At 43.3% G+C, this 24,486-nt stretch overlaps 1 protein-coding gene across 1 annotated transcript; it reads right to left on the bottom strand.

Moving 5' to 3' along the window:
* Positions 1-19,705: 19,705 nt before the first annotated feature.
* Positions 19,706-23,845, bottom strand: LOC138473552 (uncharacterized). The gene is made up of 4 exons (XM_069612147.1): positions 22,886-23,845; positions 21,705-21,797; positions 21,105-21,325; positions 19,706-21,013 (listed from the first exon to the last, which is right to left on the bottom strand). Exons 1-4 carry the CDS (start codon positions 23,077-23,079, stop codon positions 20,388-20,390), a joined length of 1,134 nt encoding a protein of 377 aa, XP_069468248.1. The 5' UTR covers positions 23,080-23,845; the 3' UTR covers positions 19,706-20,387.
* Positions 23,846-24,486: the final 641 nt, after the last annotated feature.

Raw genomic sequence — 24,486 nt, forward strand, 5'->3', positions numbered from 1 at the left:
AGGGATTAAGAATCTGCATAATGATCTGCAACCCACTGCGGTGAGAGTAAGATGCACATTTTAACACCTCCTCCCAGCTAATCCTTTAGCCGCCGGGTGCATCATTGTTGAATGGACTGACTACAGGATTTCCAATTGTAAAATAGTTGAATGTTATTTTGTTTTATTTAGGCCCAGTGTTTACATCAATATAAAAATATCCTAGGCTTTGTGTGCACTGTGAGCTGCTGTTTAATGTGACCGCTATTCTGAATTGTACCTTCAGGAGAGTATTTTTCAGGCTTGCATTTAGTTCGAGCTGGCAGCTGTGTTTTATGTATTTGTAAGTGCTTTGCTTTTGTGGTTGAACTTCTGTGAAATATACAACCGCAGAGGTTTGTGTTACAATATTTACCATGAGAAGGATTGCATTTGAGCAGCAGAGTTGTTTCTATGTGTCTTTGATTAGATTAGTAAGTGCTTCCATGTTGGGTGAGCAATTGTTGCATTAATTCCAAAACAGAAAACCATCAAAGAATTGCTTTAAAAACTCTTGAAAGCCTTGGGAAAGCCCAGGAGGAGCTACTTAATGGTTTAGTGCCTTGAGGATGTAAGCATTGATTCTTCACTGGGGTAAGACTACACATCAGTGTAGCTTCTATGGTGTTTCCTGTAAGCCACAACCTATATTCTTACTAAAAAATGTACTAAGCCTTAAACCAAAAGCTTGCAGGAATGAATAAGGGGGCACCCACACTACGCACCATATCTCTGTATTGGAAGGAGCTAGAGACTTCATTGTTGGTTCTTTTTACTCAGCATTACATTATCATTTCGTATCTATGTGGCTTGGTGCCTTGGGGTCATTCAAGGGATACACCTATATGAAAACTCCCTTCAAGGGAGTACAAGTCATACTTGCATTTAGATAAAGTTTAGTGAATCTAAAGGACATGTATTAGCATAAGAATATGAAACTTGGAAACATGTTAATGCTGGCACGTTAAAGGAAAATGAGCAGATCCACTGTTGTAACTCTTTCAAAAAACAAAAATCAAAAAAAGAGACATGGGCAGGTAGAGTTACCCCAGAGAAGAATCCATTCTTAAGGCAGGAAAGTAGTGTGGTGGACAGCAAAAAGACAAGGATGGCCTTCAGTACCCTTCAGATCTCAACAGTCTTGTGCCTAGAGCTTTAATGAAGTTGGCACTTGCTCTGCTACTTAAGCCTTGGGTAAGCTCAGAAAAGAGCGGGAAAAATGTGGGAGGAGCTACTTAATGGTTTGGTGCTGTGGTGGTCATTCAAGGGATACACCTATATGAAAACTCCCTTCAGGAGAGCACTAGTCAGGCTTGCATTTAGATCATGTTTAGTGAATATAAAGGACATGTATTAGCACAAGAATGATAAACTTTGAAACATGTTAATACTGGCAGGTTAAAGGAAAATGAGAAGATCTACTGTTGTCACTCTTTCAAAAAACAAAAATCATAACAGAGACATGGGCAGGTAGATTTATGTCATGATCTCTGCTTCCAAAAGGTCAGGACTTACCCAACTCCCTTGGAAGCAGACCCATAACCCAGGTTCCGAGTGCCAATCAGTCCCAATTGGGACCTTTTGCACCCTGTCCTGGCGCCAGTGGCACCAGGCTCATAAATATGCCCAGTCCCAGCGCTGGAAGCGCCGGGCTCATAATGCTTGGGAGGACTTACCTGCAGCAGACCATGCTGCTTACTTACCTGCCAGTTGAGCCTCTGATCCTCTTCTGTTTGGGACTACTTTTCCTGTAGGGTGGGGCAGGAGCCACTCCCTAGCTTCAGAACACTGGAACTCTTCTGGAAAGCAGGAACTCTTTTTCTTCTAGGCGAGGCTGTGGAAGGAGACACCTAAGCACTACAGGAGGCTATTTAAACCACACCCGATGGATGAATCTTGCTTTGCGTTATTCTGCATCCTCTGCAGCAGAACGCTCATCGTGTCTTCTGCATCTGATCCTGGGCCTAAGGGAAAAAGGCTTACCATCCTGAATCCAGTCTTCAGCAACACCTATAAAGACAAGAAAGAACAGGTTAGCACTACGGTCTTCATTTGAGAAAAACGAACCTTTCTTCAGGCATTTCTCGACCAGTGGGAGCTGTTGGACGCTGTGCCTGTGCCGGGAGTAAGCGCTGGGAGTTGTCATCACTCGCGCACCCACAGGCAGCCACAGATTAGCATTCGCTTCCTGGAGGAGGCGGAGCTTTGTGGATCACGTGACCGCTCACGTGACATCCTCTGCCACAAAAGCAGAGACAGCGCACCCTCGCGGCGTTGAGCCCGATAGGAGTAGAGGGCGCCGGCTGTTGTGTGGCTGTTCGGTGGCGTGGTGCGCATACCCCTATACCTGATCTCCACTCAAAACAGCTGCGGGGATGAAATCATTCCTTGCGGCTCCAAATAAGCCGGAGACGGGGTTGAGAACAAGGCTGCAGGTAAGGCAAAGACTGGCGTCACTCCCAGGGGTGACTGAGAGTAATGATTATCCCCAAAAATCGCAAATGATGAAACAGACTCGCTTACCCTTCTGTAAAAAGCGAAAAAGCGGTTCCGTGGGGGATATTACAGACATGGGGAGTATTAGCCCCCCTATGAGATCAAAATTAGACACTCTCTTATTAGTACCAAATACGCCGACTCAACCAATGGCCTGTACGGTTCCTTCACTTGCTGAGCCAATACCCCAGACAATCGGAGGTCAAGCTCAACCAACAAAACTCAAGAGATCATTAGATCAGGTAAAGGGATGTTCGCACCTTAGTGGGGAGCCAGATGGAAACCACCATTGTAAGAGGGGCATTTCTCCTAATGAGTATACTATGAACCCAGCTGAGCCCCATCTCCCACTGGAAGATCGACCAGGGGAGACTTGGGATAATCTAGACAATATGGGTCTTGAGGAAATAATCGAAGGACAGATTCCTGAAAGTAACCTAGAGGTGAGAGAGGCGATACTGGGATCTCCTAGTGAAGAGACCCGCTCTTCGGACGAACTAGGTGAAAACCCGATACAAAGATCTAATCAAACAGGCATTGAACTTGAGGTAAGCATGGAAGGCTCACAAGAGTTTGGGGAAAAGCCATGTATAAGTACCTCCCCTAAACTACCGAGAGAAACAGCAAATATCCTGGAGGTGGAGAGGGAAACATCCAATTACATGAGCAAGGATCCACAAGTGTTAGAGGACCTTGGAGGTCATTGGGAAGACCATGAAATGGCCCAATGGGAAAAAGCCATCGTCGATCCTACAACTGTCAAGGAGGGGAAAATATCACTACTGAACCAAAGGGGGTCAAATTTAGAAACTTTTGACATTTTTCAACCCTATAGAGAAGATAACTATGCTCCTTTAACTAAGGTCAAAAGCATTCAGAAAACACAAGATGGAAACCAGGTAGTCCACCAAGACCCAAAACGAAAAAAAGTCACCGAGAGTGGTTGTACATACGGGCACTTTGAAAAGTTATCATTTGAAGTGCCCGTTTGCAATGAGAACTACCCTCCACAAAATTGCCTAGTTAAGCAAGGTCCAATGGAAACGGAAGGGAGGACCCCCCCAGGTTCTCCAGAGACTAGCAGAAACTTGATGCAATCACCTATAAAATTGACTAACTTAAGCCTGGCAAATAAAATCAAGCATGATATCATGCTACTGACGGGGAAAATCGAAAGGGAAAAAAGGAGAAGCTTTTCCCTAATAAATGAGAGGATGGCTGCTCTGGACAGGGATCAAACCAAAGGGGGACCCTGTATGATGGATGACGCGAAGACTACTTTGAACTCCCAGTCACCCATCAATCAACTGCTAGAGACCAACTTCGAGAAAATCAAATCCATTTCAGATAAGAGACATCAAGACCCTAAGGGACAACAAATGGCCAACAATCACAATAGGGCATCGGAAATGACACAGACCTCGATAATGGATGAGATAATGACACCGCCAGCTTTCCTTCAAAAAGATCAAATAATACAACTTATCAGTGAGGCCTGTGCAATCGAGAGAGCTAAGGACAGTGAACATATTCAAAAAGTGGTGATGACCTCATTGAATATTTCGCTGGCTCCCTTTCTGAAACTATATGAAGTCATTAAAGATTCAGTCCAAGAGGTAACCACGACGATCCTGCAAATTAAGGAAACAAATCGGCAAACGGGCCTCTCTCTACAGAATTTAAACTCAAGAGTAGATAAAGAAGCAGAACAAACTCAGACTTGGCAAAATCGTCTGGGTGACTTGGCCAGAAGGGACGCTAGTGATAAATCACTCCTTATGGAAGCAGTATTAGAAGACTGTAAATGGATGAGATCCCAGCACAAACAAAGTAAATTGGACCTGCAAGTTGTAGAACAGCCAAACCGAGGTAACGGGCCAATGAAATTGAAACAAGGAAAAGCTACTAAGCCCATCGAATCAGAACAGCGATGTGGAGATGTAATTCTCATCTCCCCGAGCAGTAAGGAGGGCCAAAAACAAGACAAGCCACCCATAAAAGAGCAATTGAACTTTGCTATCTTTGCAGGTACGGATAATAAATCCAAGGAACACCAACCTGAAACCTTGCCTGCAAATAATTTCAAAGAAAAGGGGAAAAAAACCAAAAACGAAATACTTAAACGAAAGGTGAATGGATCAAGAGCTTTCCTGAGGAATCTAAGAACACCACCAAGAAGGGAAAACCCACAGTGTACCAAGAAGCCAAGAAGAGAACTCGTGATGGGTGTCTTGGATTGCATAGAAGCCGAGGGGGAAATTGCGTCGAAAACATCTGTGGGATCAGTAGATGAAAAAATGGAGGACTTGGAACAATCAGCCGTTCTGAGTGATCTAATCGAACTTCTCTCAAATAGCAGTGATGAAGAGGGGTGGGGAAACATCACGCCGTCAGAATGGAAAACAATTGACAACTGGGATAGGGTCGAGTTGAACTGCCACTTGAAGGACAAGCGGACTGAGAAAAAGGATCGATCTAGTAAACCTAGGGAAGAAACAGAAAAAAGTATGATTTCGCCTTGGTATGATCATGACATGGAAATAGAAAATTCGAGGTTTAAAACACTAGAAGAAAAAAGGAGAGAGTTGGCTCATAAGGGAAAAACTGTCCACTTTGAACCAAGGAAGCATAATCTAAAACAAAGAAGTCACAGTAGAGAAAAAGATTGTATGGGCAGTAAGACCAGTAGAAAGTCATTAACTGATAAGCAAACACCCTCCACCAAAGACCACCTTGTGAAACTGGGAACTACATCGAAGGGGCCGAGGAAGGCTCTTTTGAATAGATGCCACGTGATGTCTCTATGCAAACAAACTCCAGCGCTCAGAGCGATTTCAGCTGACGATATAAGAATTGTGGAATTCCCAAAAGAAGGAAGAATGGATCAAGTAATATTACATCTCGTCTCAAAGGAAGTAAAACAAAAATTCCTAAAGGCAGAAGATTGCCTTAAACTAAAGGGCTATCGACTGGAGGACGTAGATTGCAGTAGTCAACTGAAGAACCCAAAAGAAACAACAAGGGGCAAAGGGAGACCCAGGGAAGTGGAGAGGGAGGACGGCAATAATAAAAAATATATGGTGAAGGTCTATAATAATAAAGGACGTGATATGGAGGAATTGGGGAAAAGGTCCAGAAAACTAAGTGACAAAGTGAAGTTGGTGGAAATAAAGAGTGATACTAAATCTCAGAAAGTAAATGCCACCTTGAGGAAGTTCTCAGATGAGAATTTGAAAAACCTGAGATTTACGGTGGACAACTCGGATAACCCAAAGAAGGGTAATTCTACGTTGAACAAAAAAGGCCTGAAAGCGAATGAGCGGCCTGAACCAAAGAACACGAGCACCACTAAGAAGAAGCAATAGAGTGAGGAGGCCCGGCAAAGATCGGTCTCTTGTGCCTCATGGAATACCCGAGGCTTTCAACACTTATTTTCTAAGGAAAGTGATTTCCTGGCTGCCTACGATCTAATTTCGATCCAGGAGTCGTGGCTGCGAGAAGCACCTATATGTGAAGGCTATGAAGTCTACTTTAATCCGGCTAAGAAAGGCCCTAGAGGTAGACCTTATGCAGGCCTCATGGTATTAAAGAAATTGGACTCGTCACTACAAGTTTTGGAACATGTGATCCCAATTCCCTATGTGCAGATATTAACAATCAACCTAAAAGATGACACTAAGGAGAATTTTGAGAACATGAGAAATAAACAACAAAAGAAAAAAATGGCGACGATGACTCTAATCAATACCTATTGGAGTGAAAACATGCCGAACCAGGAAAATTATTTAAAAACCATCATGAATGCAATAGATAAATCTATGATGGAAGACAAAGAACGGCTAATTTTACTGAACGGGGATCTGAATATCAAACTCCTTGACAAGAATGGTAAAATAAGAGATATAGAAAATCTACGAGGTAAAGAAAGTCTCTGGACAAAGGAAATGTCCACTCGTGATATGAGGATGTTAAACAGTCAGACGCAAGGTGATCTAATGGGTGCGAATACATGGCATAGCGGTAAAACAGGGGCCTGTTTAGATTACTGCTTTGTCGGAAACAACACGCTACTCTGGATCAAAACATTTACAATAATCAAACAAGCAAATAGCGATCACAGCCTCTTGAGAACTGAACTAGCATGGAATACTACATTACCTCCATCGATGAAAAAATGGAAAGAAACAGAAGTATCCTGGGGAAGAAATCGACTGAGACTTAGAAATCAAGTTATACCGAAGCTGGTAAAAGACTTTAAAGAAGCAGGTAATAAAGGCGATGAAACAGTAGAATATAAATGGCTCCTGGAAGCTTTTGTGGTTAAGTATGATCCAGCAAAAGTGAATAAAATTGAAAGAAAACATGCGTACGATGATTCTGTGGTCACTAAAAGGAAGCAATTTAGAGCAGAACTTAAACGTATTAAAAAAGAAAATTCCCCGGTGAAAGAGACTCTCCTGCGGAAATGCCGGCAAACCTATAAAAACTGGCTGCGCTCGACCCGCTTCTTAAGAACTCAAAGAGACGCGGAAAAAATGCTGGCGGCACTATCTACCAACAACTCACGAAGTACCTGGGATTTAATTAATAATAGAGATCTAAATCAGTCGGCAATTGGTGTAAATCAAGTCTCAGAGGAAGACTGGTATCGGCACTATAATGAATTGTTTAAGGGGAAAACCATGGGTACACCAGCAGAAAAAAGTAATACGAGTTCAGCATGGGATTTTGAGTTCGACAAAGAAGATATACGGATGCTTATTAAAAAGCTCAGTAGCTCCAGGGCAACCGGTCCGGATGGCATTTCCAACAAAAAACTAAAAGAGAACTGCGAAGAGTGGACTGATTTGATTTATGCCCTTTTCAAAAGAATAGCAAAAAAAAAGCAAATTCCAACATCATGGACGGAGGCGTATATAGTTCCCATTTTCAAAAAAGGGGATCGATCTAACCCCAAAAATTGCAGGCCAATAGCCTTGTTAGACTCTATTGGGAAACTCTTTGCGGCCATCCTATTAATGAACCTAAAAAAATGGGCCACAAGAATCAACATCCTAGATGAAAGACAATCCGCCTTTATAAGCGGGGTGGGGACATCTCTAAACCTGTTCTTGCTAAACCTTTTGAAAGCTAAGGCTTTGAAAGACAATGTAACAACTTATCTGGCTTTCATTGATCTTCAACAGGCATTTGACAGTATCAATAGAGAGCGACTATGGTCGAAATTGAGAAACTGGGGATGCCCGAACTCCCTGTTGGCAGCAATTCAAGCGCTATATACCAATACCTCAATTCAGGTCCAAATTACTACTAATGGAGGGCTATCTAGAAAAATCTATACCACTCGGGGAATCAAACAAGGATGTGCTCTGGCTCCCTTTCTATTTGTTCTCTATATGGCGGATATGAAGACATCCCAAGAAAGGATCCGTGCGTTCCCTCCAAAAGTGAACGGTATGGATGTCCCGTGGATGTTATACGCAGATGATGCGGTATTTGCAGATCAGACCCCTATTGGTCTGCAACGGAGAATTGAAGCTTTTAACAAATATCTGAAAGAAAATGACATGCAAATCAATGTAAAGAAATCAATGATATTGTGCATGAAATCGAGTCGTGGGAAAAAACCTGCAGGGAAACGACAGATATGGATGCTGGATCAAGAGAAACTTGAAGAAGTGGATACTTCCATCTACCTGGGTATTAGGATAAATAAAAATTGCAATGAACAAGCACAATACACCCTTATTCGAGAGAAACTCGCAGCGTTAACTAATCAAGGAATCCTACTGCACTATAAATATGGAAAATTTTCGATGCAGCCAATTATCACATTTTATAAGCAAAAGGTGGTTGCAATGTTAACATATGGAGCAGAGGCACTCTTGTGTTTGGGATGGGAAAGCTGGAATCTGTGCGAGGCCTACTTTTGGCGAAGGATTCTACATCTTCCGAATTCATTGCCCTTAGTCCTGATAAGATCGGAACTCAGACTACAATCTATGGTTTCAATTACGGTGTGGAAATCTCTTTCATTATTCCGGAAGTGTATTTTGGACAATCCGGCACAGCCATTTAATGTATTAGCAAGACCTGGGCGGCCCAATGAAGATACAATTTTCCAGGAATGGAAGAAGAGATGTGAGGATACCTTAGAACATCTAGGTATCTCACTGGATATCCTAAAGTGCAATCCTGACAAGGCCAAAAGAATCCTGCGGGAAAAAGACTGGGAGGAAACCCAGGTCACTAAATTAGCAGGAAACTGGGCTCACAACATCGTCTGGGAACGCAAAGCATTAAATATTCTCCCACCATATCTTCAGAAATTTCCATCTAAACATTACAGAGATCTGCTATTACGATGTAGATTAAATATCTGGCATTCCCGAGAGGTTAAGCTGAGAAGAAAGCTCATTGGAAAAGCATCAGCAATCTGCAGGTTCTGCAAAATGAAGGACCAACTTGAATCAGTGCGACACGTGATGCTAACATGCCCGGTTCTGATACCAAAGCGATTAGCAGTTTTGGGCAACTATATAAACAACATCACGAGGGAAACAGAAGAAGAATACTGGGAACGCCTTTTAACAGCAGATAAGGTGGGTCGTACAATTGACGCACTAAAGTTTGTCGAATCCCTAAATCTGGACCAGGAAGAAACGGAATTGGAGGAGAAAATAAGAGCCCAAAAGACTACTGGATGCATCTGTTATGATAAAGGGCTTCCATTGGAAGGATAACTAAACCGATTGGAACTCAAATAAAACTTTAGAAGAGGAAATTTTTGAACTTTGAACTCTTGTTTCTTGGACTCCCATTTGAGGCTATTTGAGGCCTGTTAAAGGTTTACCACAATTAACCAATAAAACAATAAAAAAAAAAAAAAAAACTACGGTCTTCAGTGACAGCTCATCTCTTACCTGGTCCATCGGCTGTCACCAACGCCTCGCGCTGCATTCCGGCATCTGAAAGACAAAGGCTTACCTACTCTTCGCGTGCTCCGGAGGTCTTCGCACTGCATTCCGGCATCTGAAAGACAAAAGCTTACCAACTATTCGCACGCTCCGGAGGCCTTCGGCGCTGCATCCCGCATCTGAAAGACAAAAGAAGGTGCGTTTAAAGATATTGGGTAACTTTAATACTCACATGCCATTACTCCTTCCCACGCCGAACCCAGTGGGTATTCCGGCACCCTTCAGCAGCTCCGAACTTGTACCTGCAAGATAAAAGGACAGTTAGTGCGTATCGTGAAGCAGGCAACAAGCGCTTACTTACGTGCTTCCAGGCCCTTCTATTCCTCTCACGGGTTCCATCCTCAACTCACTTCGGCCCGTCATCCGCCATCGCCGGAACCCTGCAAAACAAGAGACATCATTACAAAAGACTTTTAAAGACATTTGAAATACTGGGAACTTACCGTTCGTGCAGTAAACGACGGACAGCAGTCCTCTGAAGTCAAGAGGCCTGCACCCTTATCCAGTGAAGAAACTGGTTACGGCACCCTGCCCCGAGGCAGATGGAGAGCACGGCGTTCACTTACCTAAGGTGAGAGCGTTAACCTTTGGGGGTTCTACAGGAGAAGAGAAAGGGAAGAAGAGAGAGACACCCAATAACCCAGTTCATTAATCCCATATTTTCTATCTGCAGACATCTTACTCTTCGAGTCAGACATACAGTGCACAGAGGTCCAGCCCAAAGAGCCAACCGTGTGTTACACATCACCTTTGAAGATACGGTACTCGCCCAGTCAAGACCGGCGCCTCTGCGGGAATCAGGTGAGCGTTACAGAACGCAAAGCCTACCGCAAAACTCCCGCCCAGGCGCTATGGAAACCTCGGATACCGACCAGCTAGCCCAGTTACTTGGGGAACTAAGAGCAGAAGTGCATGCAGCCCGTCAGGAAACGAACGCTCTAAGAAGGGAACTGATTATTTCCAAGGAGCGAACAGACGATCTCGCTAGACAATTGCTACAGTCACAAGCCGGACAGACCCCGTTACCCGCATCAGGGGCAAATCTTCCTTCAACATCCTCTATGAATCCAGTGCAGATCAACCTACCTGGGAATGTACCTCTGGCTCCGCCCGAACGATTTTCTGGTGACCCAAAGAGGTTTGCAGTATTTATTAATCAGTGCCGGTTGCATTTCTTATGCTGGCCAGCAGCCTTTCCAACTGATCAAGCTAAAGTAGCTTTCGTGCTTTCGTACCTTAGTGGCAATGCGGCAGACTGGTCGATCCCTCTAGTTAATCAAGATGATCCGGTTCTCCATGATTTTCAAGCTTTTCAGCTCAGTATGGAAAAACTGTTCGCAAGACATTCACAGGGGCAGGCCTTGGACAATGAGCTTCTTTCGTTGCGACAGGGTAATCAAGACCTTTTGGCTTATATTGCGTCTTTCAACAGACTGATAGTGGAAACTCAATGGCCTGAGGACAAAAGGATTACGCTGTTTTATAGAGGTCTACGTGGAGAGCTCAAAGATGTGTTAGCCCAAGTAGTGAATCCCCCGCAAGACTGTTCGGACTATATAGACTTAGTCGTTCAAATAGATAACAGACTGCAGAACAGGAAGGCCGATCGTTCCAAGTTTGATGCTCGAGTATTTTCCAAACCACCAACTCCTTCCAAAGGAGTAGACTCCGGGGAACCCATGCAAATAGGGGGCCTGAAAGGACCACTAACACAAAAGGAGCGGGAAAGGAGAAAACAGTTGCAATTATGCCTCTATTGCGGAAACTCAGGGCACTTTCTTCGAGACTGTCCGGTGAAACCAGCCAAGAAGGCAGTAGGAGCTGCAGTTACCAAGGTCACAAACTCTGAGCAGGGAAACGACCTCGCCCGACAAGAATAGAGGTCCTCTTGCCGAGCGTTAAAACCAGTTCCGTGACCTTGCATTTCGTGATACCATTGGTCCTCATTAGTCCTGATCATCCGGATCGATTACATGCAATTGAAGCTTACGTCGACAGCGGTGCCATCGGCAATTATGTGGATCATGAAATGGTTTTGAGGATGAATCTAACTCTTTGTCCCAAGGCTGTAAAGGACGTCATTACTACGGTGGATGGTACGGAGATAGCCTCCGGACCAGTAACGCATACCACTCAAGAAGTGACGCTAGTAAGTCAAGATGGACACCATGAGAAGATCGTGTTCGATGTGATCAAGGCCCCTCAGTTCCAGATTATTCTAGGAATACCTTGGTTAGAGAAACACAATCCTCAGATCGATTGGCGAGCAAGAACGGTTCAGTTTCCAGAATGTGTCTCTACTTGTCACCCTCCACCTGGTGTTGCACTGGCAGCAATTTCTTCGGAGACTCCCCAGTTACCTCCCGAATACCTAGAATTCCAAGATGTTTTCCGGAAGGATCAAGCTAACTCTCTACCTCCTCATAGGTCTTATGACTGCCAGATAGACCTGATACCTGGATCTACTCCTCCTTGTAGTAGAATTTATGCCCTCACCGAGCCTGGAAACCTTCACCTCTGACAATACCTGGATCAATACCTAGCAAATGGGTTTATTCGTCCTTCCAAGTCCCCTGCTTCTTCAGCTTTGTTCTTCGTTCCAAAAAAAGAAGGAGACCTTAGAACTTGTATAGATTATCGCGCCCTGAACCAGATCACCGTTAAGAATAGATATCCGTTACCTTTGATCCCTGAACTCCTGGACCAAGTCAGAAAAGCATGCATATATACAAAGCTGGATCTTAGAGGAGCCTACCACTTGGTACGAGTAAAAGAGGGCGATGAATGGAAGACGGCCTTCCGCACCAAGTATGGGCTATTTGAATATCAGGTCATGCCCTTCGGACTTTGCAATGCCCCGGCCGCCTTTCAATATTTTATGAACGATGTCCTCAGAGAGCTCATAGAAGTGTGTGTTGTTGTTTACATTGACGACATCCTCGTTTATTCTTCATCGGAATCTGAACATCGGAAACACGTGAAAATGGTCCTCGAGAGATTGCGTCAACACAAACTTTTCGCTAAGTTGGAAAAATGTGTTTTCAACGTAACTGAAGTTGAATTCTTGGGATTCATATTAACACCCAGCGGAGTGCGTATGGATTCAAAGAAGGTCGATGCAATTCTCAAATGGCCATCACCATCCTCCGTAAAAGGTGTTCAAAGCATGTTAGGCTTCGCTAACTTTTACCGCAGGTTTATCCCCGAATTCTCCCGAATAGTCCAGCCCATCACCGCCTTGTTAAAGAAAAACAAACGTTTTGAATGGTCTACTGAGGCGGAACAAGCTTTCCAGAATTTGAAGACTAAATTTATCTCTACACCAATTTTAAAACACCCTCGCCCCGAACTCCCCTACATCGTTGAAACTGATGCTTCGAGCCTTGCCATGGGGGCAGTTCTATCACAAAAGGACCCAGTAACCAATCAGTTGCATCCCGTGGCATTTTGGTCCCGCAAATTCTCGCCTCCTGAAATCAACTACACGATTACTGATAAGGAACTTCTGGCTATCAAGTCTGCCTTTAAGGCTTGGCGGCATTATCTTCTGGGGGCTCGACACACCGTTACTGTGATTACGGATCACCGAAACCTGCAATATTTGAAAACCGCAAAAGCCCAATCCTCTAGACAACTCCGTTGGGCACTATTCTTTGCCGAGTTTGACTTCATAATTACCTATCGACCTGGTACAAAAAACGGTAAAGCTGATGCCCTTTCTCGGATGGGAGTGGAAGAACACTTGATCAACCCTAAACCTGTACCTATCATTCCCGAACAAAGAATTCTGGGTGTAATCGCCACACAATCCATAGAGGAAGTTAAGGATAAAGTCAGGCAACTTGTAACTCCAGCAGACATACAGAATTGGCATCTGCAGGGAAAGGACTTTGCAGTGAAGGACAACTTATTGTATTTCCAAGAACGATTATACCTGCCCAGCACAGATTTACAGAAAAAGGTAATCTCTTGTTATCACGATTCTTTAATGGAAGGACATCCCGGTATGGCCAAAACCTCAGAAAAGATCAAGCGCTACTTCTGGTGGCCGTCTTGGAAAAAAGATATCAGAGACTTTATAATGTCCTGTGGAGTATGCGCCCAAAACAAGAGTCAAAAGGAAAAACCAGCCGGCCTCTTACGCCCTATTGACATCCCACCTCGCCCTTGGCATACGCTTTCTATGGACTTCATCACCGATCTACCTCCATGCTCCGGATACAATATGATCCTAGTAATCGTGGACTTATTCTCCAAGATGGCGCATTTCATTCCACTCAGAGGCTTGCCAACAGCAGCAACTCTGGCCCGAGAATTTCTCAAAAACATCGTCCGACTACACGGTTTTCCTTCAGTTCTAATTTCGGATCGAGGTAGTCAATTTATTTCTCATTTTTGGCGAAGTTGCTGTCGGTCGGCTCAAATTGATGTGAGACTATCGACCAGTCACCACCCTCAAACCGGACGGACAAACCGAGAGGACCAATCAAACTCTGGAACAGTATTTACGCTGCATGCTGGAACAAACTGAACAAACTTGGAAAGATATCCTTTGGATAGCCGAATATGCCTACAATAACTCTGTCCACTCGGGAACTGGGAAAACCCCGTTTTTTTTTTTATACGGCAGTCACCCTCGAACCTCGGAGTTGGATCCACTCCAAGATCTTGGAACACCAGCAGTAGACTACCTGCATTCTACAATCACCCAAGCCTTTAAGGAAGCCGTTTCTCACCTTCAAAGGGCTAAGGAACAATACAAGAAAGGAGCAGATCAACATCGGAAGGAAGCCCCCCAATATCAAGTAGGAGATCAAGTCTGGTTATCCACCAAATATCTACCTCTAAAAGGACCACACACATTCAACCCAAGATACCTTGGTCCCCATTCCATCACTACCATAGTAAACCCAGTAGCGGTCAAGTTGGACTTGCCCCCTCACATGAAGATACATCCGGTCTTCCACGTCTCTCTATTAAAACCCGTGCAACCTCAAACCCGACTAACTAAATCTCCAAAACCTATCCTAGTCAATGGAGAACTCGACTTTGAAGTCAAAAGCATTCTGGACTCCAAGATCTCCAAATCTAAACTATTTACCTAATTGACTAGAAAGGCTACGGCTCCCAAGAAAGATCCTGGGAACCTGCAGAATATGTCCACGCTCCTCGTCTAATCAAAAGATTTCACCGAACATTTCCTGACAAGCCAAAACCCCCGGAGGAGCCCGGTTTGGGAGGGGCCTTGAGGGGGGGTGCTGTCATGATCTCTGCTTCCAAAAGGTCAGGACTTACCCAACTCCCTTGGAAGCAGACCCAGGTTCCGAGTGCCAATCAGTCCCAATTGGGACCTTTTGGACCCTGTCCTGGCGCCAGTGGCACCAGGCTCATAAATATGCCCAGTCCCAGCGCTGGAAGCGCCGGGCTCATAATGCTTGGGTGGACTTACCTGCAGCAGACCATGCTGCGTACTTACTTGCCAGTTGAGCCTCCGATCCTCTTCTGTTTGGGACTACTTTTCCTGTTGGGTGGGGCAGGAGCCACTCCCTAGGTTCAGAACACTGGAACTCTTCTGGAAAGCAGGAACTCTTTTCTTATCTAGGCGAGGCTGTGGAAGGAGACACCTAAGCACTACAGCAGGCTATTTAAACCACACCGATGGATGAATCTTGCTTTGCGTTATTCTGCATCCTCTGCAGAAGAACGCTCATCGTGTCTTCTGCATCTGATCCTGGGCCTAAGGGAAAAACGGCTTACCATCCTGAATCCAGTCTTCAGCGACACCTATAAAGACAAGAAAGAACAGGTTAGCACTACGATCTTCAGTGACAGCTCATCTCTTGCCTGGTCCATCAGCTGTCACCAACGCCTCGCGCTGCATTCCGGCATCTGAAAGACAAAAGCTTACCAACTCTTTGCACGCTCCGGAGGCCTTCGGCGCTGCATCCTGCATCTGAAAGACAAAAGGTGCGTTTAAAGACATTGGGTAACTTTAATACTCACGTGCCATTACTCCTTCCCACGCCGAACCCAGTGGGTATTCCGGCACCCTTCAGCAGCTCCGAACTTGTACCTGCAAGATAAAAGGACAGTTAGTGCGTATCGTGAAGCAGGCAACAAGCGCTTACTTACGTGCTTCCAGGCGCTTCTATTCCTCTCACGGGTTCCATCCTCAACTCACTTCGGCCCGTCATCCGCCATCGCCGGAACCCTGCAAAACAAGAGACATCATTACAAAAGACTTTTAAAGACATTTGAAATACTGGGAACTTACCGTTCGTGCAGTAAACGACGGACAGTAGTCCTCTGAAGAGGCCTGCACCCTTATCCAGTGAAGAAACTGGTTACGGCACCCTGCCCCGAGGCAGATGGAGAGCACGGCGTTCACTTACCTAAGGTGAGAGCGTTAACCTTTGGGGGTTCTACAGGAGAAGAGAAAGGGAAGAAGAGAGAGACACCTAATAACCCAGTTCATTAATCCCATATTTTCTATCTGCAGACATCTTACTCTTCGAGTCAGACATACAGTGCACAGAGGTCCAGCCCAAAGAGCCAACTGTGTGTTACACATCTCCTTTGAAGATACGGTACTCGCCCAGTCAAGACCGGCGCCTCTGCGGGAATCAGGTGAGCGTTACATTTACCGCAGAGAAAAATCCATTCTTAAGGCAGGAAAGTAGTGTGGTGTACAGCAAAAAGACAAGGATTTCCTTCAGTACCCTTCAGAACTCAACAGTCTTTTGCCTAGAGCTGTAATGAAGTCGACACTTGCTCTGCTATTTAAGCCTTGGGAAAGCTCAGAAAAGAGCGGGAAAAATGTGGGAGGAGCTACTTAATGGTTTGGTGCCTTGGGGTCATTCAAGGGATACACCTATATGAAAACTCCCTTCAAGGGAGTACTAGTCAGGCTTGCATTTAGATCAGGTTTAGTGAATTTAAAGGACATGTATCAGCAGAAGAATGATAAACTTTGAAACATGTTAATACTGGCAGGTTAAAGGAAAATGAGCAGATCTACTGTTGTCACTCTTTCAAAAAACAAAAATCAAAGCAGAGACATGGGCATGTAGACTAACCCCAGAGAAGAATCCATTCTTAAGGCAGGCAAGTAGTGTGGTGGACAGCAAAAAGACAAGGATGGCCTTCAGTACCCTTCAGAACTCAACAGTCTTGTGCCTAGAGATGTAATGAAGTCAGCACTTGCTCTGCTATTTAAGCCTTGGGTAAGCTCAGAAAAGAGCGGGAAAAATGTGGGAGGAGCTACTTAATGGTTTGGTGCCTTGTGGTCATTCAAGGGATACAGCTATATGAAAACTCCCTTCAAGAGAGTACTAGTCAGGCTTGCATTCAGATCAAGTTTAGTGAATCTAAAGGACATGTATTAGCATAAAAATAAGAAACTTGGAAACATATTAAAGCTGGCACGTTAAAGGAAAATTAGCAGATCCACTGTTGTAACCCTACAGAGACATGGGCAGGTAGACTTACCCTAGAGAAGAATCCATTCTTAAGGCAGGAAAGTAGTGTGGTGGACAGCAAAAAGACAATGTTGGCCTTCAGTACCCTTCAGAACTCAAGAGTCTTGTGCCTAGAGCTGTGATGAAGTCAGTCTCTCCTCTTCTATTTAAGCCTTTGGTAAGCTCAGAAAAGAGCGGGAAAAATGTGGGAGGAGCTACTTAATGGTTTGGTGCCTTGGGGCGGGGGGGTCATTCAAGGGATACACCTATATGAAAACTCCCTTCAAGAGAGTACTAGTCAGGCTTGCATTCAGATCAAGTTTAGTGAATCTAAAGGAAATGTATTAGCATAAGAATAAGAAACTTGGAAACATTTTAATGATGGCACGTTAAAGGAAAATGAGCTGATCCACTGTTGTAACCCTACAGAGACATGGGCAGGTAGACTTACCCCAGAGAAGAATCCATTCTTAAGGCAGGAAAGTAGTGTGGTGTACAGCAAAAAGACAATGTTGGCCTTCAGTACCCTTCAGAACTCAAGAGTCTTGTGCCTAGAGCTGTGATGAAGTCAGTCTCTCCTCTTCTATTTAAGCCTTTGGTAAGCTCAGAAAAGAGCGGGAAAAATGTGGGAGGAGCTACTTAATGGTTTGGTGCCTTGGGGCGGGGGGGTCATTCAAGGGATACACCTATATGAAAACTCCCTTCAAGAGAGTACTAGTCAGGCTTGCATTCAGATCAAGTTTAGTGAATCTAAAGGAAATGTATTAGCATAAGAATAAGAAACTTGGAAACATTTTAATGATGGCACGTTAAAGGAAAATGAGCTGATCCACTGTTGTAACCCTACAGAGACATGGGCAGGTAGACTTACCCCAGAGAAGAATCCATTCTCAAGGCAAGAAAGTAGTGTGGTGTACAGCAAAAAGACAATGTTGGCCTTCAGTACCCTTCAGAACTCATCAGTCTTTTGCCTAGAGCTGTGATGAAGTCAGCACCTCCTCTGCTATTTAAGCCTTTGGTAAGCTCAGAAAAGAGCGGGAAAAATGTGGGAGGAGCTACTTAATGGCTTGGTGCCTTGGGGGTCATTCAAGGGATACACCTATATGAAAACTCCCTTCAAGGGAGTACTAGCCAGGCTTGCGTTTAGATTAAGTTTAATGAATCTAAAGGACATGTATTAGCACAAGAATAATAAACTTGGAAACATGTTAATACTGGAAGGTTAAAGGAAAATGAGCAGATCCACTGTTGTAAGTCTTTAAAAAAACAAAAATCATAACAGAGACATGGGCAGGTAGACTCACCCCAGAGAAGAATCCATTCTTAAGGCAGCAAAGTAGTGTGGTGGACAGCATAAAGACAAAGATTTCCTTCAGTACCCTTCAGAACTCAACAGTCTTGTGCCTAGAGCTGTAATGAAGTCAGCACTTGCTCTGCTATTTAAACCTTGGGTAAGCCCAGAAAAGAGCGGGAAAAATGTGGGAGGAGCTACTGTACGGTTTGGTGCCTTGGGGTCATTCAAGGGATACACCTAAATGAAAACTCCCTTCAGGGGAGTACTGGTCAGGCTTGCATTTAGATCACGTTTAGCGAATCTAAAGGACATGTATTAGCATAAGAATAAGAAACTCGGAAACATTTTAATGATGGCACGTTAAAGGAAAATGAGCTGATCCACTGTTGTAACCCTACAGAGACATGGGCAGGTAGACTTACCCCAGAGAAGAATCCATTCTTAAGGCAGGAAAGTAGTGTGGTGTACAGCGAAAAGACAATGTTGGCCTTCAGTACCCTTCAGAACTCAAGAGTCTTGTGCCTAGAGCTGTGATGAAGTCAGCCTCTCCTCTTCTATTTAAGCCTTGGGTAAGCTCAGAAAAGAGCGGGGAAAAATGTGGGAGGAGCTACTTAATGGTTTGGTGCCTTGGGGGGGGGGTCATTCAAGGGATACACCTATATGAAAACTCCCTTCAAGGGAGTACTAGTCAGGCTTGCATTTAGATCAAGTTTAATGAATTTAAAGGACATGTATCAGCACAAGAATGATAAACTTTGAAACATGTTAATACTGGCAGGTTAAAAGAAAATGAGCAGATCTACTGTTGTCACTCTTTCAAAAAACAAAAATCAAGGCAGAGACATGGGCATGTAGACTCGCCCCAGAGAAGAATCCATTCTCAAGGCAAGAAAGTAGTGTGGTGGACAGCAAAAAGACAAGGATTTCCTTCAGTACCCTTCAGAACTCTACAGTCTTGTGCCTAGAGCTGTAATGAAGTCAGCACTTGCTCTGCTATTTAAGCCTTGGGTAAGCTCAGAAAAGAGCGGGAAAATTGTGAGAGGAGCTACTTAATGGTTTGGTGCCTTGGGGGGTAATTCAAGGGATACACCTATATGAAAACTCCCTTCAAGGGAATACTAGTCAGGCTTGCATTTAGATCAAGTTTAGTGAATTTAAAGGACATTTATTAGCACAAGAATAATAAACTTGGAAATTGGAAAATTATTAATCAATAGTGATTATGAAATTTTCCAAATTCAACAAAATAATATCAACCAGGAATATACAAACGACTTAAAAACATAAGATAAATAGAAAAATGTACATTTAAAGAGATCAATAACTTAGAAAACAAGTCTACCAAGGCAAAACTAATTCAATAGTCATTATGAAATTAACAAAACATTAGCAAACAGGAATATACAAACGACTTAAAAACATAAAGTAAATAAAAACAATGTACATTTAAAGAGAGCAATAACTTAGAAAACAAGTCTACTAAGGTAAAACAAATTACTAATCAATAGTCATTATGAAATTTACAAAATTCAACAAAACATTAGCAAACAGGAATATGCAAAGGACTTCAAAACATAAGGTAAATAGAAAAAATGTACATGTAAAGAGAATGATAACTTAGAAAACAAGTCTACTAAGGCAAAACTAATTATTAATCAATAGTCATTATGAAATTTACAAAACTCAACAAAACAATATTACATGCTGGAGAATGAAGCTAAGACCCATAGCTGGAGAATTGAAAAGGAAGACAGAACTATAGAAAGAAAGGATAGGGGAAGCAAGTAGAGGGAAAACTGATGAAGCAAACAGATAAGACAGAGACATGACAAAGGAAAGGAGGTATATGATCACAAAAAAGGATGCAAATAGAAATACACAGGAAAAGAGACAGAAAGACAAACAACTACCCATTTAAGGTACAGAATGGACCTTAAGACTGAAAGCTGACTGCAGTACACAGGGTATCGGAAATAGAGGAAAAGGCCATAAGGGATCGGGCAATAAAAATAAGGAAATGCAGAAAAAACAAGGAGAAAGAACATGTGCAAGAATACTGTTGACCAAAGAACATAGGCGTTGTGGATTGGAAACTGTGTTTGGAAATCAAAGATTGAAAAGTCTACTTGTTTATTGAAAATCCTGTTACTCGTTCCAGTCAGGCACCTCTCCTCTGTGTGATTTTGTAGATAGCCTGTAATTGTAGGATAGGTCCACTCCAACTGCAATGTCGTGTCTTGCAACAAATAGTATCACATACTGATTGTTCCCACATATGTCCAGTGTCTGTACAATTGGTTGTACATTGTAGTGTTTTTTTGACTCGTATATCAATCGTCCCGGGGTTTCCATCCTTGAGTGGCATGTGCATGGCGAATTTGGGGCAAAGATGCACCGCCGGGTTCCAGAAGAATCATGGAAAAAAAATAAAGATCTCAACTCTTTGGGTTTAAGCTCATCAACTTTTCTTAGTCCTTCTTCGGCAGAGATTACCACCCCATGGAAATCACATACCGCCTCCCCTTTCTGGAAGGTGCGTTTAGTGGACACTTTCCTCCCTCTCTTCTCATCATCAACTAAACCAAGTCCTTTCCACCTTTGACGTTGCACCAGCGATATCATGTAGGCGTCTGTTGGATCCATTTCTTGGGTTGTCGCAGGCTTCCAGTTCCTAATAATACCAGGCACATCAGGAACATTTTTGCTCCAGTCCATTCTTTTAAAGAAACGGTGTATGTGTTTTTCCGTAGGTTCTCGCCATGAAAAATGTTCTGCAATTAAAAGGAAGGAAAAAAGGTTAATACTGCACTCAAAACTGTATTTGGAAACATAGTTCTTTTACAAACAGGAAAGTATGCTTACTCAATGTTATCTCCTTTCTCAGGAGTTGCTGCTTTATTCTCCATACATCATAAAATTTACGGTCATGCCGCCCAGCCAGGGCACCCCGCTGCTTCTTGTTTGGCGGGTTCCCGCTGGGTGTCACTGGGAATGCTTCTTCAAAATTTCGAAGTAAGCGACCAAATGGGAGGCTGTTTAATTCCTCACGGGCCACTTTGGATGTTGATTGCTGATGAGATGCCCTGTGAAAAACATGTAGTCGTTACCAGGGCATATATTGATAGGTTGGCAGAGATGAGAAATGCAAAGGCCAATTATGAGCTGTTCAGTAAAACATTGGAGTTTTTGGATATGTTTCTTAGAACACGGGTATGCAAAACCACTGACGATGTTTTTGAAATAAGTAAAACACATAATTCCATAGTCAATACAGCCTTAGCTAACTAACATACCCTAAATGTCTGGCAGCAGATGTTTTTCCCTTGCTATCAAGCACTTGCTTGTCAATGCTACAAATAAATAAATAAAAGCAACATTAGTCTTTGCATGAAATAAATGTCAATTGTTGCTTTTTGTTGTTTAGCCATTATTGTTACAAAAGAAGAATACTGTTTGTCTTACCATGGCTCAGCTCTTGACTTGTCTTCGTTGTCTTCTTCTTCCTCTTCTTCAAGATTTTCAGTCTTCGTTTTTGTGTCAGAATGTTGCACAGGTCTGAAATGAAGACATACACTAATTAAAGCATTGATTGGGGAATGATCATGGAACAAATAAGGACATAGGGCCTCATTACGACCCAGGCATTAAGGGTTAACGTCGTCGTTAACCCTTAATGCCTATTCTGATTTTAACGGCTGCTCTTAGCAGCCGTTAAAATCCATGGCGCTAACCTGCCATGATACTAATTACGCCACCGTGGAAGAAGGATCGAGAGGAAAAGGCAAGGATCTTGCTTGATGATGTAATCAAGTGCCTATATACAGCCCTGACGAAGGTTCTAACCGAAATGCATTGGCAGAATGTATATTGATGGCAAAATATGATCGCCCAACACAGTATAATGTGAATCAATAATTATACAAAAACGGGAATGTGAATAAACATTCCTGGCTAAAAGTACATAGATACATTTGACTTTTTTTGTATTTAATTTGAATAACATATTGAAGAAGAAATTGAACTTCTTGGAAAATTTGCAGCCCTACAGAGGGGCCAACTGAGATGCGCCAGTTATAATAAGGCAGAGTTGCCTTGTTTCTGTATTTTTAGTTTATTAAGGTCCTTGTGCTATAGGACTAGGTTTGAACTGGTAGCTCCAGGTTAAAATCAATTTAATCTGACACTGAAGGTGAAATTCATATATTCAATTGAAGCAAAGAAAAAACTTGTGGTGCCCACCTCTCCGATACTTCTGTAATTAGCGCCTTCCCCACTCCCATTGTGCCCTATGGGGCAAAAATGGGAATGGGGAAGGGAAAATGGGAAATGGGGATTTACCGCCCCACTCACCTTGGAATGGGGCGGTAAATCCGCCATCCACCATGGTGTAAACATAGTTTACATCATGGTGGTAAAGTTGGCGCAATTAGCGCCTGGGTCGTAATAACCCCCATAGTGCTCATAGGCTTGAGTGGATGCATCAATTATGGGCAAACGGCATATAAAGTAATGGAAAAATGCATAAGACTGCAAAAACAGTTGGGACCGACCAAGCAGTCTAGTTGCTAGGCACATTTCATGATCAAATAGTAGTGAGTATATCAAAACGAGCAATTTTGCATAAGCAGGTTCACTAAACTTACGTTGGAAGTGGTTTTCCAGAAATAAAAGATCCATGCTTTTCCAGCAAAGAAATAACTTTTCTTCGGTTTTCATCGTCAAACAGCAATCCAAGTATTTCATAAGTATAGATTCTTCCGGTTTGGAGATGAGAAATCATTGATGCCCTGGCCTGGTGAACAGTTGCTGCAATTTCATTTGAAGTGCAACCCTTCATACAGACTCTGTTCAGGTGCACTGACAGCTGTGGAAAACTTTTCACGCATTTGATGCAAACAAGTGGAACCCGATTGGGTTTGCTGTAAAAATTAAAACAAATTAAATATTATGGCGCAAAGACAATGATCAACTCTGGTATCTATTTGCACTTCTAGGAAATGTGCGTAATGTTAATAGTTTGTTTTAGTAATTAAAAATATGTTTTAGTAATTAAAAATATGTTCAACTTGTATGCCACTCTGGAAGTGTATAGTACAATAATTGGGAAAGGATTGCATTTGAGCAGCAGGTGTTCACCTAACAGGAGTTGTTTCTATTTTGCTTTGATTAGTAAGTGCTTCCATGTTGGGTGAGCAATTGTTGCATTAACTCCACAACAGAAAACAGTCTCAGGATTGCTTTCAAACGCTTGCAAGCCTTGGGCAAGCTCAGAAAAGTGTGGAACTGTGGTAGGAGATAATTAATGGTTTAGTGCCTTGAGTAGAATGTGGCCGGTACTTCTATCGGTTTGGTGCCTTGAGTAGAGTGTGGGAGGAGCTACTGTACAGTTTGGTGCCTTTGGGATTTAAGAATGGATTCTTCACTGGGGTAAGACTACATATCAGTGTAGCTGCTATGATGTTTTCTGTAAGCCATGAACTATATTCCTACTAAAAACACTTGTTTTGGACTAAAACCTTACTAGGCCTTAAACCAAAAGCTTGCGGGAATTAATAAGGGGACACCTGTATTGGGCACCTTATCTCTGGATTGGAAGCAGCAAGAAACTTCATTGTTGGTTAATTTTACTTAGCAGCACTTTGCCATTTCATGTCTATGTGTGTTGAGTTTCTGCAGTAGAGGTAAGGGGGTAGCACACCATGGAAACCCCTCGCATAAAAGCCTGCAGGAAAGAAAAAGGGACCACCTGCATTAGGCAGCTTCTCTCTGGCTTGGAAGGAGCTAGAAACTTCATTTCTGGTTAATCTTTCTCAGCATCCCATTGCCATTTTGTTTGTGTGTGTGTTGTGTGCCTTTAGTAGGAGCAAGGGGCCAGCACAGCCTTGGAAATCTGTGAATAAGAGCTTGCAGGAATGGAGAAGGAGTCACCTGTACTATACAACATTATCTTGTGATTTCAAGGCGCTAGAAACTACATTTTTGGTTCATTCTTCTTATGATCAGTGTCACATATTTTCCATGTGTTTTCTGTACCTATGGTAAGAGTAAGGGGCCAGCATGTCTCTACCGAGGAAGGGCACTACACCTAAACAATTATCACCTCCCCCTCTAGGCTGAGACAAAGCTGAACACTCTAGCACCTCCTCCCTGACATGGCTCACATGCCAGGGATTAAGAATCTGCATAATGATCTGCGACCCCGTGCGGTGAGACTAAGCTGCACATTCTAACACCTCCTGCGAGG

The sequence above is a fragment of the Ambystoma mexicanum genome, chromosome 8 (genome assembly GCF_040938575.1).
Source record: "Ambystoma mexicanum isolate Mex_15411 chromosome 8, UKY_AmexF1_1, whole genome shotgun sequence".
Lineage (NCBI taxonomy): Eukaryota > Metazoa > Chordata > Amphibia > Caudata > Ambystomatidae > Ambystoma > Ambystoma mexicanum.